This window comes from Trichechus manatus, unplaced genomic scaffold, assembly GCF_000243295.1.
Source record: "Trichechus manatus latirostris isolate Lorelei unplaced genomic scaffold, TriManLat1.0 scaffold00059, whole genome shotgun sequence".
Lineage (NCBI taxonomy): Eukaryota > Metazoa > Chordata > Mammalia > Sirenia > Trichechidae > Trichechus > Trichechus manatus.
The window spans coordinates 6,111,144-6,126,649 of NW_004443995.1; the positions used below are offsets into that span (position 1 = coordinate 6,111,144).

Sequence of the window (15,506 nt, forward strand, 5' to 3'; positions counted from 1 at the left end):
GTGAAGAAAACATCAAATTCAGGGATAAACACACACACAGCTGCATAGCAAAAGGTGCTTTTCCTCTAAGTCATCATGTAACCTATATCCTAGCAAAATGCCAAAAAGTTACAATGGATAGACTGGGTATTCTTCTGGGTAGAAAGAAAATTCCATCCCATCTTTGTTCTCAAAAATTTTTCCTTTGTATGTAGGTAAGGGTTTGCAGATCAATAATCTTGATTTCAGCATGAAATTACATTCTTTTTACTTGAGTTCCTGTGAGTTATGCACAAGGCTTCCTGTTCTGAATCTACTGTATTTTTTTTTTTTTTTTCTGCTATGGTTTCAATGCATGCTGAAGGGAAGTAAATTTATGGAAACCCTTTGTCCTTAATTTAATTCTGACAAAATGTTGATGTCAGAGAAAGATTAAAATACACATTAGATGGTGATATGAAATTTGAGCCTGGCTCTACAGGAGGTAATCTTTTTTTCCCTTTTGTCTGTGTAGTTGAGTGCGTGCTACAGGTGAGATAGTCCTGTAAACTCATCTGATGATACTTCATATAAGGTTCTCGACTAGAAAACTTTCATTAGTAGGACCAAAGATATAAGCAAAATTTAACAAATGGTGAAATTGCTTTCTATATTAAGACAGCCATATATACAAGTTTTTCCTCCCTCTAACTGGTAGTAGCTGTGTAGACTCAGGTAAGGGCTTTTAGGTCAGAAAAATTAAAGCAAGTAGCTTTAGAATTTCAATTCATTCCAAATCATATGTACTGAGTACCTACAATATACAGAGTATTATGTCATCAAAGAGCTTAAGATCTGATGGGCAGACAGCTTACTTTGAAAAACTCCACAGTTACATGTTTTACACCTGAACAATCCTCAGCTGTTGCATTTTGATGGTGGCTTGGCTAGTGAATAGTTTCCCCTTCTACCTTCTTATCCTTCTCTCAGTGAACCTTCAAATTTTGTCAACTATTTTACTGTAGCCATGGGGCAAAGTAAAGCAGGAGGTTGAATAATTCTGAAAAATTGTAAAAAATATTTGACAATTTGTTTTGAAAATATTGGGATAATTGTTTCACATTTACTTTGTTTCACAGTAGAAGCACAGTGTTAACAGTGAAAGACACAACCATTAGTCCTAGATAACTCAGACGGAATAATTCTGACTACCGTTATGTTGAGAGCATTTTCACTATCATCATAAGCTCCTTCTTAAGGGAGGACATTTATTTATTTAACAAACACTTTTTTAGCACTTCGGATACACCAATATACTCAAGGCAGGGCAAAGTGAAAGTTGTCTTTCTCTTGCAGGCAAGCCCCTTTCCCTCTTACTCCCTCTTATTCCAGATTTATTCATTTAACAATTTGAAATATAAATTCGAGGCGTTCCAGAACTTATTTTGTCTCTCATACCAATATAATTTTTTCTCCTGACTCCTCCATAGTACTAACTTTTGTTTGATCCCACGTTTTGCTTCACTTTCATTTCAGGGAGCAAGGAGTATTTTAAACATTATTATTTTTTTAAGGCCTTATGACCTTAAGAGTACCATAACAGTGATTTTTATTTTTCACAACGCCATCAGGAAGCGTGCTGTACTGTTAATAGTGGGAGCGGAGGGGAAGGACTCTTAGATTATGATGATCTCTACTGGTTTCAACCCTAATGTAATTTATCTTTTAAACTCAGAATGAGGCGAATCTAACTTTTACATTGGAAAATTACGAGAGGAAAAGAAAAACCTCCGGGATTTACATGCAAAATTAACTCCACCTCCACGCTACATTTGGAGCAGCTGTCTCAGGAATCCTCCTTTCCTTAGGACGTAGAAGAGGTTTGGTGGGGCGGCAGCTGCAAGTTTTTTCTCGTTGACGCGGCCTCAGCCCCTCCCCTTCTGAATGGTGGCAGCTGCAGGGGCATCCCAGAGGAAATCTCTTTCCAAGTCTTCGCCAAGCGCGGCGGGTGGGCAGCAGCTGAAAGCAGTCAGGGGTGCGGAATCTTTGCTCCCCTTAGACAGGGACAGCAGCCTCGCTGGCTCGTAGCGGTCCCCCAGGTGTCCTTCTCCAAGTCCGAGAAGACACCTTGGCAACGTGGGGCGGTTTTCCTCCGCGCCAGGAGACACTACGGTAACTTAACAACAGAGGAAGCGTTAAAATCACCGCCTCAGCACTTGCCAAAGCACCTTCCAAGGTTGGAGGTGAGGGTGAGGAGCGGGAAGGGTCAGCCCCTGGCAGGAAAGGTCTTTTCTCGCCGGGCCAGGACACACCTGGCGCTACCTGAACTGCGCGGCCGCCCGGATACGCAGGCTCACGCACCGCCCTGCCAGCACCCAACTCCCCAGCCGGTTCCGGGTCCCCCAGGCCGCCCGCGCGTCCCCACCCCGCCGCGCGATCGCCTCCGCCTTTGCGCCCGCCCGCCCCACCGCCCCGCGCGCTCGCGCACGCGCACGCTGCGCCTCGCAGCCCTCGGCGCTGTCATGGCGGCCGGGAGTAGCTTCAGTTGGAACAGGGACAGCCGCGCGAGCCGCGGCGAGGCGAGCTGTGGGAGTAGCATCCTCACGACCGGCAACAGCCTTAGTCTCGGCGTCTGTAGTGCCAACAGCTGCTGTATTTGCAAAGGCTGAGCCCAGGGGTGGGGCGGGCCAGGAAGCCATGGAGTTCTGTGCAACCGCGGACTCCCAGGGAGCAGACTAGGGAAACTTGGAGGCTGCGACCAGGTGCACTGACCTCTCTCTCCTCCCTTCTCTCCCCGCCGTCGCCGCCAGGCCTCCCCGGCTGCCTTCTCTCCCCTCCTCTCCCTCGCGAACCTCAGGTGTCTGGAGAGCGGTGCTCCACGCCTCCCCTGGGCCGAGCGTTGAGAATAGTCACCGCCCACTTCCCCCGCCTTTTCCTGCCCTGGATCTCCGCCGCCACCTCCGGCTCGCTGCTCCCTGGCGGGGGGTGAGGACGAGTCCGGAGGACCTGGGTGAGGAGGAACTTTCTACCTCGGTGGTAGCTTGGGGGCTCCCTCCTCTCCTCCGACCCCCTCTTTTCCCTCCGACAGTTTTTATTTCCGTGCACCTGTGAAGAGAGGTCGCCCTGCGCCTAGAACCTGAGAGCGTGTGGGGGAGGAGTGAACCTGTTCAGGGGCCTCTTGAACCCGCGGTCGCTCAGAACCCAGCTTCTTGAGCTCGGGAGATGCGAGTGGCTGGTAGTGGGGGTCGTTTAATAACTTATTTGGCCCACAATAACTATCTCCCTTCCCCTCCGCCCCCGAACCCCTAAAACAAAACCTAGCCTATTTAACATATATTTAATCTTCCAATAGGGTTTGGCGTTGTTGTCAGCCTCGGGGAGAGAGACTGGACAAATACTCTCCAAGAGGAGGCCGACCCGAAGGACTTTTCACATCAACCGCGTTTGGGGTTTCTCCACAAGTTGAAAGGCAGAGACCCTTTTCGTTTTGCGTTGCGTGTGTTGTGCTTATTACTAGTGCAGAGACTGCTGTCCCAGGGTGACTCCGAGGTGTCCTTTCCCGTGAACTAGCAATGGCTAGTGAAGACAACCATGTCCCTTCCCCGCCACCAACAGGTGATGACGGGGGAGGTGGAGGAAAAGGAGAAGAAATCCCAACTCAATGGGGTGGATTGTCCCTGAAACCAGGAATCCCCATCAGAGGCATCAGAATGAAATTTGCCGTGCTGACGGGGTTGGTAGAAGTTGGAGAAGTATCCAACAGGGATATTGTAGAAACTGTCTTTAATTTGGTAAGTAGATACATATTTTATGAGCATTTACTCTTCTCGGTGGGTTGGGGAGCAAGAAGTAAATCTAGAGCCATGTGCTACACGCAGACTCATGATAGTTTTTCCCAGTATAGAAACACAAAATTCTACAGATCTAAATGAAACAACTTCTTGTATCTTTCAGTTTAAGGAGGATCATGCAAATTTAGATGCTCCAAGTTTTGTGAGAGTTGGAACAGATCACTTCTGTGCTAAGGAAGTAATTGTTGCTATGGAAGTTTTTAAGGGAGTTGTAGTGGAAGAGTTATCTGTAAAAAGTTTTTTCTTAGGATGTATATTTATGTCTGCGTTTATTTTTTAACATTTTAAATAAGTTCTTACGACCTTTTCTTTGGACTAGAGAAGTAATGTAAATGAATAGACGTATCTACTCTTTTGGGTCTGCCTAAGTTATATTAAAGTGACTTTGCCAGGATAAGTTTTAAAAGCAAAAATCTTGCACATTAAATTTTGAATAGTTTTATTTTTAGACATAAAGGTTAAATTTTGGAATGAATTTAAGATTACATTTAAAGTAATCTTGTGAAAATTGAATGGCAATTTGAAAAAAGGATCGTGAAAGAGTATATCGTCTATTTCTTTTGTAAATTCCTACCACTACAGCATGCTTGGTCATTAGAAGTTGCTGATTATACTATGAGCTAGGAATGTTACTTTAAAAAATAGATATTAAATAATTTCCTATTCCATTCCAAGAAATGCCTGTCATTTCTAATGAGGAACTTTTAAATTTCTTTATTCCAACCTGTGTTTCTCACGAGGAGCCCTGGTAGCACAGTGGTTAAGAGCTAGGCTGCTCATCAAAAGGTCAGCCGTTCCGGATCCACCAGCTGCTGCTTGGAAACTCTGTGGGGCAGTTCTTCTCTGTCCTGCAGGGTCAGTATGAGTTGGAATTGATGGGTTTGGTTTTATTGCCCACCAACCTAATGCTTTCAAGGTTAGGCTTATTTTATTCCAGGGCAGTTAATTATTTCCTTCACTAGACCTTTAATAATAGTCAGGTCACATACTACTTCTAGAATAAGAAAGTAGGTAGGTGAAATTTACATTTTTGGACTGAAAACTTGGAACAAATTGAGCATTTCTCTACCAATTTGTTGTGTTGGGAGTTTATATATAAGTACAGACACACACATATACATATATGTTTTTAACTTTATATTATGGAAATGTTCAAATATACACAAAAATAGAGTAATATAATGAACTCTGGTATCCATTACACAGCTTCAACAATTTTCAACATTTTGGGGATCTTGTGTGGGGAGATTTTAAAAGTTTGTGAGTCTTAAGAAGATAAAGTAAGTTGATATATTTCTTTACCTCAAACTAGAGGAACTTGTAAACTTTCTTTTCTGATTTTTGTTTTCTTTTTGTAAACTTTATGTACTTTGGATGATGAACAGAAATCCTGTGACAGTAATAGTCCGTAGTTAGTTAGTTATGTCTGAAGACGCAACATTCCTTTGACAGAAGGAGGTTTTGAAGTCTTCTATATGATTAAGAGCTCAGCTGTTAACCAAAAGGTTAGGGGTTCGAGTCCACTGAGAGGCAACTGGGAAGAAGGGCTTGGTGATCTGCCTCTGAAAAATCAGCCATTGAAAACCCTATGGAGCACAGTTCTACTCTGACACACATGGGGTTGCCATGGGTTTGAATCGACTTGACTGCAACTGGTTTGGTTTGGTTATTCTTTGGAATGTGTTGTGTGCGGGGTGGATGTCCAAAGACTAGTCACTTGTATTTTTATTATTAAGGAAAATTCAAATTCTGTAGTAATAGTTTGCTTATATGCTGCCTAGAATTGTAAGCCTGGTAGAGATTTTAAGGTCGTTTCTTAAGTCCTTCACAGCTACTGGTTTGCAAGGTAATGGATGTCATTCATCATCCTTCTCTTCTCATGTAGGGCAGGGAAAGTTGCAGAGAAGATTAGATGGCAGGTACTTTCTTTCCATGAGTATCTTCTTTATAATGCTTGTCATGCTCTTTTGGGGATATCTGAGGTCTTGGCCAGTCTTTAGAAGATATGGGAACTGAAATGAAATGTTTTTAGTACTGCCGCACCTAAATATTTCCTGATTGATAGTTGTCTACCTTAGTCCTAATTCTACTCAAAGAAGGAAATTACATTAATTAATTATAAATAAGACTTAAAAAAGTTACTACCACCTATTATGTGCCAGGCAGTAGGCTAGGTGCTTTATACATTTAATCTCCTCAAAAATTTTCTCTCTCTCTCTCTAAAACCAGTCGCTGTGGAGTTGATTCCAACTCATGGTGACCCTGTGTGTGTCAGAGGAGTACAGTACTCCATAGGGTTTTCAATGGCTGTGATCTTTTGGAAGTAGACTGCCAGGCCTTTCTTCTGAGGTGCCTCTGGGTGGGTTTGAACCGCCAACCTTTCAGTTAGCAGGCAAGCACGTTAACCATTTGCGTTACTCACTGACTCCCTCTGTGTATGTGTGTGTGTATTCTGTTCAAACTGATTGTTGTCTTGCAGTAACATAGGCCCACATGGTGTCATACCTTCTGCTTTTTCAGGAAGAACGGAAAATCTAGATTGAAAAAAATAACATTTTAAAAGTCAAATTAAAATATTTAAAGATACCATGTGGACCATATAAAATTGAAGGTAGCTAATTTTCAAGCTCTGTTATGAACCTTTTTTTAGAAAGATCATCATTCAGCATGTTTTTATTGTGATATGTGTATCTAGAAATAATTCCTTCTCAATACCTGCCATCATAAATTTAAGCATTGAGGTAATAATCTATTCTAGAAATATGCTTGTTAATGAGCTCCCTCTCCCCCTAATATCAATTTGTACTTCGTGTTATAAATAATAGAAAACTTGAACTGGTTTAAACACAATAAAATAATAAACAATGAAAATGACTTATAGGCTCATTCATCTAAAAGTCCAAAGGCAGGGCAAGACTTACAGTTGGTTGATCCAGCAATACAGCAGTATTAAAGATGCAGTTTCTGTTTCTGTTCTGTTTTCTCATGTCAGCTTCAATCTGTGACTGTTATCCTCATGGTTGTAGAATGGCTGCCAGTGGCAACTGGGGCCACATGTATTCTTATTCATATCTTCTTGGGGGAGAGAGTCTCTTGGTCCTAACATTTCAAGCAAGGGTTCTGCTTGGACTGCCGAACCAGTGACTGTAGCCACTGAAATGTAGTGATTGCCTTAAGCCAGGCAGGGCTAACTGCTACACTTAAGGATGGACCACCTTTCCCTGAAGTACGTGGACTATATGGGAATGGGTGGATACCCAAATGGAAATGTGGGTAAGAAGTTGAAAGGGCGAATGGATGCTCGGTAGGCAACCAATGACGTCCGCTACTTTCCATCTCTTTAAAGGCGTGAATACGTAATATAGTTCCCATTGCCTTTGAGTGCATTCCGAATCATAGCGACCCTGTAGGACAGAGTAGAACTGCCCCATAGGGTTTTCAAGGCTGTAATCTTTACAAAAGCAGACTGTCACGTGTTTGTCCCATGGAGCAGCTGGTAGGTACCAACTGCTGACCTTTTGTTCGCAGCTGAATGCTTAACCACTGCCTTACCAGGGCTCCTGAATAATACAGTTGTAATGTTAAAGGAAGGAGCCCGGGTGGCGCGCTGGTTAAAGCGGTTGGCTGTAAACCAAAGGTGGGCGGTTCGAATCCACCAGCCTCTTCTCAGGAGAAAGATGTGGCAGTCAGCTTCCATAGACATTTAGCCTTGGAAACACTGTAGGGTCTCTATGAGTCAGAATCGACTCCACAGCAGTGGGTTTTTGGTGTAATGTGAAAGAAAGGAGCCCTAGTGGTGCAGAGGTTAAGCACTTGACTTCTAACCTAAAGGTCCGTGGTTTGCTCTGCCAGAGATTCTGTAAAGATTTACAGCCTTGGAGACCCTACAGGGCAATTCTACTCAGTCCTGTAGGGTCGCTGTGAGTTTGAATCGACAGCAATGGTTTGTCTTTTTAACGTTAAAGATATTTATGTAAAGAGAAAAAAAGATCATTTTTGCAACAAGGAGCACTGGTGACGCAGTGGTTAAAGCGATCGACAACTAACCGAAAGGTCGGAGGTTCAAAACCACCAGCAGCTCTGCTGGAAACATGTGTGGCAGTCAGCTTTCATAGGGAGTTACAGCCTTGGACACCCAGTGGGGTAGCTATGAGTCGGAATTGACTCAACAGTGGATTTGTTTTTTTTGGTTTGGTTTATTTTCTCAACACCCTGTTGTGACCTTGAGCAAGTATTTTTTTTAAATTTTATTTACTTTGTTGTTGAGATTGAGCAAGTTTTTAAAACTTCTTTGTGCCTTAATTTCCCCGTTTGTACAATGGGAAATTGTATATTGTAGTGAGAATTAAATAAGTAAATGCTTGGAAAACACATAAAATAGTGCCTTGCACACTGTTAGTGTTATTTGAACTATTTATTGTTATATCTTTGATTTCAGATATTTGCAGTTTCCATATTTCAACCTTTTAAAATTTATCTTATAAGTTTTTTGTTTATACGTACCAATTATTACACTTACTGGCTCTTCTATACACTACTTACTTATTATATTGGAATTTATTTAACAACTATAGTTGTTTCTTAGAGGTGACTTTTTAAATTTACAGAGTTGTGCAGCCATCACCATCATCTAATTTTAGAACATTTACATCCTGTGTTTTCTTTGAGAAGTTTTGCACTTTTATAGTGTTAGCTCTTACATTTAGGATTATGACCCTAATTTTTTTTTGTTGTGGGGATAAGAGTGAGATAAGGGTCCAAATTTACCTTTTTTGCATGTGGATATGCACTTATCCCAGCAGCGTTTGTTCAAGGGCTATTCTTTCTCCATTGAATTGTCTTGGCACCTTTGTCAAAAATCAGCTGACCAGAAATGTAAGGGTTTACCTGCACTCTCAGTTCTGTCCCATTGATCTGTATGTGTATCTGTTCTTATACTAGTACCAAATTGTCTTGATTACTATAGCTTTGTAGTCAGTTGAAACGGAGAATGCAAGTTTTCCAACTTTGTTCCTTTTTTTCAGGTTGTTTTGGTTGTTCTAGTCCTTTGCATTTCCATATAAATTTTAGCATCAGCTTGTCAATTTCTGCAAAAAAGCAAGCTGGAATTTTGAATCTATAGATCAATTTGGAGAGTATTATGAACGTGGAATATCTATTTGTTATTGTTAGTTGCTGTTGAGTCTATTCCTCTATTTATTTAGATCTTCCTTAATTTTTTTCTCAATGTTTTGTAGTTTTTATTATGTGAGGAAGTGAGTTATTGTTGAGTAAACTTTTTTATTTTTTGGTATTAAAATGTTTATGTAAGCATCTTGGTGCATCTAAATTTCCAGAAGAGGAATAAATGGTTCAAAGTATATGACCATTTGTATAGATTAAGAGTATATGTTGTTTTATTACTTATTAATGTTAACGATAAAAGAAATTTGGGTGAATTGGTAAAAAAAATTAAAAGATTTTATAGTTTCTTAGAAATGGTAGAATTGATACTTTAGGAGAGCTCAGCAGTTTGAACCCACCATCAACTCTGCAAGAGAAAGATCTGGCAATCTGCTCCTGTAAAGATTTATAGCCTTGGTAACCCTGTGGGGCAGTTCTACCCTGTCCTATAGGGTCTGTGTAAGTCCGAATCAACTTGATGGCAGTGAGTTTGGGGGTGGGGGGGTAGGAATACAATCTTGTTACCACTTGAATTGTTTCATTTTAAATTGAGAAATCATTTGAGAACTGAAAAATTGGATTTTTTTTTTTAAACTATTTGGGAATTACAGAAAAGGAAACTGAGTAAGCTTTTTGTTTCTCATACAGACATTACCCATTGGCATCGAGTTGATTATAGCTGAACTAATTATTAGATTTAATTTTAATTTTATAAAGTATCTCTTCACGCAAATACTCTTGAAAACTTTTAAAATAGTTATTGTATGCTTGAAAGAAAAATGTCTAGGATATGCTGTTTTTAAAATAGTACTTAAAAAAATAAACAGTAACTTTTTTAAAAAATTCCTTGTGCTTTCAGGACTTTTCACAGTGCTTACTACTTAAAAAGTGTTTATTAAATGAAAATGTCACATTTGTTCTGATAATACAGATAATCTTTTTCAATATATACATTCCAATAATTAGGAAGCCTAGTTTATGTTATTCTTTTTTGCCAAAGATATGTTGTTGAAACGTTAATGCACATTTCTCTTGTCATTTTCAGACCTTTATGAAGATACTTGTCATGCAGCTTGAATTTTCATTGTACAATTTTGAGTTACTTCAGTATCTGTTTTACCCCTAAGAAGAGCAATTCTTCAATTTATTTTGAAAATAGTCTCTTATAACCTACTCTTAAAGTAGTTTATTCCTTTTACTCTAGTTAATTTTTCATTAGCTTTCATCTAATGGATACCCATGGGTAAATGTCTAGTGAGTCTTTGGCTTAAAAGCTGTTGGAAGTACACAAGTTCTTTCTAATTGACTAAACAAATTTCATGAAATACTCCTAGTTTTAGATTTTTAAAGAAATGTGTTTGTGTGTGTGTGGTCCTTATTTTTTCTTCAAATATTTAATTGGATTTGTTCAGGCACAATTTTTGTGATTGAAATGTGCTTTGTGAAGTAGAGAATTTCTTGTTGCCGGAGGTTTTGGAAGATTGCATGTTGGGGATTTTGTAGAGTGGATTCTTAACACTGAATAGGAAATCGAACATGAAATGACTTCTGAGCTTCTCTAACTATCTGGTTATTGTACTCTTAAGTTTTGTTGTCTCTGTTGCACCTAGGTCTTTGCATGTATTTTTCAGACTTCTCTTGACTGAGCTGAAATAATGTAGTAGATTAAATTTTTATTTTATAAAGATTTTTTATTTTATTTTATTTTTTATTGTACTTTAGATGAAGGTTTACAGAACAAAGTTTCTCATTAAGCAGTTAGTACACATATTGTTTTATGACAATGGTTAACAACCCCACGACATGTCAACACTGTCCGTTCTCAACCTTGGGTTCCCTATTACCAGCTTTCCTTTCCCCTTCTTCCTTGTAGTCCTTGTCCCTGGACTGTTGTGCCCCATTAGTCTCATTTTGTTTTATGGGGCTGTCTAATCTTTGGCTGAGGGGTGAACCTCAGGAGTGGCTTCATTACTGAGCTAAAAGGGTGTCTGGGGGCCATACTCTCGGGGTTTCTCCAGTCTCTGTCAGGCCAGTAAGTCTGGTCTTTTTTTTTTTTTGAGTTAGAATTTTGTTTTGCATTTTTCTCCAGTACTGTCTGGGACCCTCTGTTGTGATCCTGGTCAGAGCAGTCAGTGGTGGTAGCCAGGTACCATCTAGTTGTACTGAACTCAGTCTGGTAGAGGCTGTGGTAGTTATGGTCCATTATTTCTTTGGACTAATCTTTCTCTTGTATCTTGTTTTCTTCATTCTCCCTTGCTCCGGAAGAGCTGAGATCAGTGGAGTATCTTAGATGGCTGCTCACAGGCATTTAAGACCCCCCAGATGCTACTCACCAAGGTAGAATGTAGAACATTTTCTTTATAAATTATGTTATGCCAGTTAGGCTAGATGTTCCCGGAGACCATGGTCCCCACAGCCCTTTGTCCAGCCATGCAGTCTCTCAGGAAGTTTGGATATATCTGTGGAGCTTCCATGACCTTTCCTTGTACAAGCTGTGCTGGCTTCCCCAGTATTGTGCACTGTCTTACCCTTCACCAAAGTTATCACTTATCTATTGTCTTAAATGTTTTTTATTTTAATTAAATCTTTTAATTAATTTATATTCGATAAATATTGAAGTTTTAAGGTTTAGGGGCTGGACTTTCTGTATATATTCTTACAGAAATCTGAAAAGCTGATGAGGTCTCAGTTATGTTTTGTTACAGATAAATCTGTTTCTTGAGAGCTAAAAAATAATTTCTCCTTGCTCAATGAGATCTTTGTCCAATGAATAATGACTTCATTGGTGTGGTGTTTTTATTTATAAACTGTAGTAAAACTCTTAAAACTGTGGGCGCTTCAAGCAATTGGGCCTCTGATGAGATGTTTGAATTTTATTTTTCTAGTGAAAATACTTTTCTCGTAAAGTAATATAATTTCTTAAATCCTACATATAGTATCTGGCTGAATCTGGTCTTTATATTGGGCTTCAATATCTTGAATAAAAATAATCATTATGCCAGAGCTTATAAATATACACATACATGTATAAAACATTTTAACACAAAGCATCTTTTAAAAAAGTGTTGATTTCATGTTAATGTACAAAACTTAAAAAAAAAAAGATCAGTCCTGATAGTAGTAATATGGTAGTTAATCAATTTCAAATGGCATGTCACCCTATCTTTCTAGAAACAAACAAAAAAACCCAAACCTGTTACCGTCGAGTCAATTCTGACTCACAGCAACCCTATAGACACTAATTTAAAGGGTCATTGTATCTAAAATGGAGAAAAATTATTATTAGAGAAAATTATACAAAGATATAAGATGAATAACATTGTCACCAACTAATTTTTTAGATCATACTGGTATGAAATTAGTAGATGTCAAGCAGACATAAAATTCAGAGAATTTCAGAATAATTTTCTCTACTGTTTGTGGCTTCCTGTTAGGGGTTGGGTGAGGTGGTGCCTGTTTTATTTATTTATTTTAATTTGGGTTATTGTATTAGTTTACTAAAACATCTGGTGGCTCGTGGTTCTGAATCTATTTTCAAGCTTTTTTGGGTAAGTTTTCACTTTCAGTTATGGTGAGATGATCTATGGCTCTTGAAGAAGGTGAAAAGTATATTGTTAATTGGTGATAACTGATCATTTTGAGTTGAAGTTGATTCATTGTTTTGTGTTATGATAGATAATAGTAACAGCTAAGATTTATTGAGTGCTTACTGTGTGCCAGCTTCTGTATGACGTGTGTTATGTCAATTAACTCACTTTAATTCCGACGACAAAAAGCTTATGAGATAGGTATACCGTAGGTTTTTTGTCATAATGCTTTGTGTTCTGCAATATTGGACTAAAAATAACAGGCCTTATGGAAAAAATAGGATTGAGATGGGCCACTCAAAACCCATGGAAATTTCTAGAGTACTAACAATAAAAAATACTACCAAGGTTAAATCTCTACTGGTATTTTCACTTCAGCATCAGAGTCAGTCTTTTGTATACCAATCCTGGGGCTTATGCTTCCTTCTTTGAGATGTAGGTCTTGTGGGAAATTCATTAGCTTCTGATAGAGAATATTTTTATTAGTACTAAAAATATGACCCTAGGTGTAGTTTTCTTCATTAATTCGTTGTTTTAATATGGGGGGAAATGTCTTTACAGTTTCTTCATCTGTACTTTCAGCTTGGTCAGATTCTTAACATTGTGTAAGAAGCATAGTGGTTCTTGAAGTCGTTAAATCAAGTACTATTTGTATTAAAGGAAGGCAATTCTGTAAAATTCAGCTTTTTTCTTAAGACCTTAATGTATTGTCAAGGAATTCTTTTTTAATTTTGTTGGAAGAAATTGCATACAAACCAACAACACCTCCACATTGTTGTTGTTAGTTGCGGTTTAGTTGGCTCTGACTCATGGTCCTGTGCCATCTTCACAATAGTTGGTATGTTTGAGCCCTTTGTTGTGGTCACTCTGTATTTTGAACACCTTCCAATCTAGGGTGTCATCTTCCATCACTATATTGGACAGTATTATCAGTTGTGATCCATAGGGTTTTCATTTGCTGATTTTCAGAAGTAGATCACCAGACCTTTCTTTCTTGTCTGTCTTAGTCTGGAAGCTCTGTTGAAAACTGTCCACTAAGGGTGACCCTGCTGATGTTTGAAATACCGGTGGCATAGCTTCCAGCATCATAGCAACATACAGTCCGCCATGGTATGTAAGTGGTGGCACTTCCATATTATTTCTATAGCATTCTATCCTTTAACAATCCTGTAGAAGGTAATTCAAGGCAAAGATAAAAGTTATCGTTGAACAGACTAGATTATCATGACTATACTATTATAATATTCACTTTATAAATGATGAAACTGAGGCACAGAGAGGATAAGTAACTTGCTCAGGTCACTGAGCAAGTAACATTGCTGAGATTCAAATTCAGGAAATCTTCAATCTGAAATGTTAATCGCTCAGCCATATATGATGTGTAATTGCAAAAAACGTTAAATATGAAATAGTGGCTGAAGGCATCTTTTAATCATGTAATTGAGTATTCTAGTGATTCTGGAAAGGTATCTAGATTGTTTAATACTTGCCTAATGTAGTTAAAATTTGCCTAATGGGAGATAAAATATACATACATTTTTTAAATAACTTAATAATAATAATAATAACTTATTAGGAAAAGAGAGGTTTTAATGAATGTGATATTCTACTTGGTGGAATTAATGATATAGTTCATCATTATACTGGGTCCTGCAGTTAGCTTCTTTACTCTCATGGTTAAGATTGTAGTTAAGATTGTACCTTCCACAATGGCTTAGCTTCCAAGATTGAAATGAAGTTGTATATTGATCCTGTAAGATAGTGGATTTTAATCATTTTTTGGTGATTTCTTTTTGGATGTCTTTTATATACTGGAGGCCTGATGGCACAGTGGTTAAGAGCTTCAGCTGTTAACCAGAAGGTCGGCAGTTTGAATCCACCAGCTGCTCCTTGGAAACCCCGCAGGGCAGTTCTACTCTGTCTATAGGGTTGCTATGAGTTGAAATTGACTCGATGGCAGTAGGTTTTGTTTTGTTTTGTTTTTTAATATACTGCCTACATTGAGCACATTCAAGCACATTCATAGAAAAAGGATAATGCTTTTATTAATGGGTCGCTGAAGAGAATACCAGATGTTATGTTTAGTATTTGTCAAAATATATTAATGGGCCTCCAGTATTCAGATGGTCTTTCCTTGAAGGTGATTGGTTTCCATGATAGAGTTACTGAGTAAAGTTACCATATGCTTAAATTTATGGGGCAGGACTATTCATTTCTATAGATTAGGTTGTGAATTTAACTAGGGTTTAACATTTAAATTTTCAAGTAAGAAATTTATTTAAGAAGTCAAAGAATCCACTATGAGTAAGATTTTAAATTGGAGTATTTTTGCATACTGCTATATTGACTAGATTTATCTCTTTTGTGATTTAATAATACGATGCTGTTAAGGGCCATCAAGTCGATTTCCAACTCACAGTGACCCCACGTGACAGCGTAGAACTGCCCCATAGGGTTTTCTTGGCAGTACTGTATTTTTACACAAATAACATGCACTTTCTACATTTGTTTGCCAACCACACCCCCCACGAGGTATTTTCATAAGTGCGCTATGCTAATTTTTTAACAACAAAAATGATAGTACTTTCCTTTATGAAACAACTAAGTATCTTTCTATTTTGTATGGAATTGATCAGTTTATTCCATCAGTGAATATTTCTGGAGCAGAAATGGTGTGCCAGGCATGATACTGGGTAGATGTTGGGGAGAAAATAACAACGAAGACAGCTATGGACCTTGCCTTCATGGAGCTTTTTTATTTTTTTATTTTTATTGTTGTAGTTTAAAGGACATTTACATTTCAAGTTAGTCTCCCATACAAAATTTTTTACATACATTGTTATGTGACCCTAATTGCTCACCCTATTCTGCAACAGCACACTCCTCCTTTCCACCCCTGATTCTCATGTCCATTCAACCAGCTCCTGACCCTCTCTGCCTTCCCATC

The 15,506-nt window shown here is 38.8% G+C and overlaps 1 protein-coding gene and 1 long non-coding RNA gene across 6 annotated transcripts in view; one reads left to right on the plus strand and one right to left on the minus strand.

The window, feature by feature from the left end:
• Positions 1-300: 300 nt before the first annotated feature.
• On the minus strand, positions 301-2,784 carry LOC111821014 (uncharacterized). The gene is made up of 2 exons (XR_002824498.1): positions 2,731-2,784; positions 301-2,134 (listed from the first exon to the last, which is right to left on the minus strand). It is a non-coding gene; the product is annotated as an uncharacterized LOC111821014 (long non-coding RNA).
• The window catches only part of LRBA (LPS responsive beige-like anchor protein), an 840,314-nt gene continuing 827,286 nt past the window's right edge, over positions 2,479-15,506 (plus strand). For 4 of the 5 annotated variants that reach the window (XM_023733553.1, XM_023733556.1, XM_023733555.1 and 1 more), the window contains exons 1-2: positions 2,894-2,968; positions 3,311-3,749. In XM_023733553.1, the coding sequence (XP_023589321.1) occupies positions 3,531-3,749 (219 nt within the window). In that variant the 5' untranslated portion in view covers positions 2,894-2,968; positions 3,311-3,530. Of the gene's footprint in view, positions 2,721-2,893; positions 2,969-3,310; positions 3,750-15,506 lie in introns of those variants that run through there. The other variant, XM_023733554.1, reaches the window with a different exon arrangement.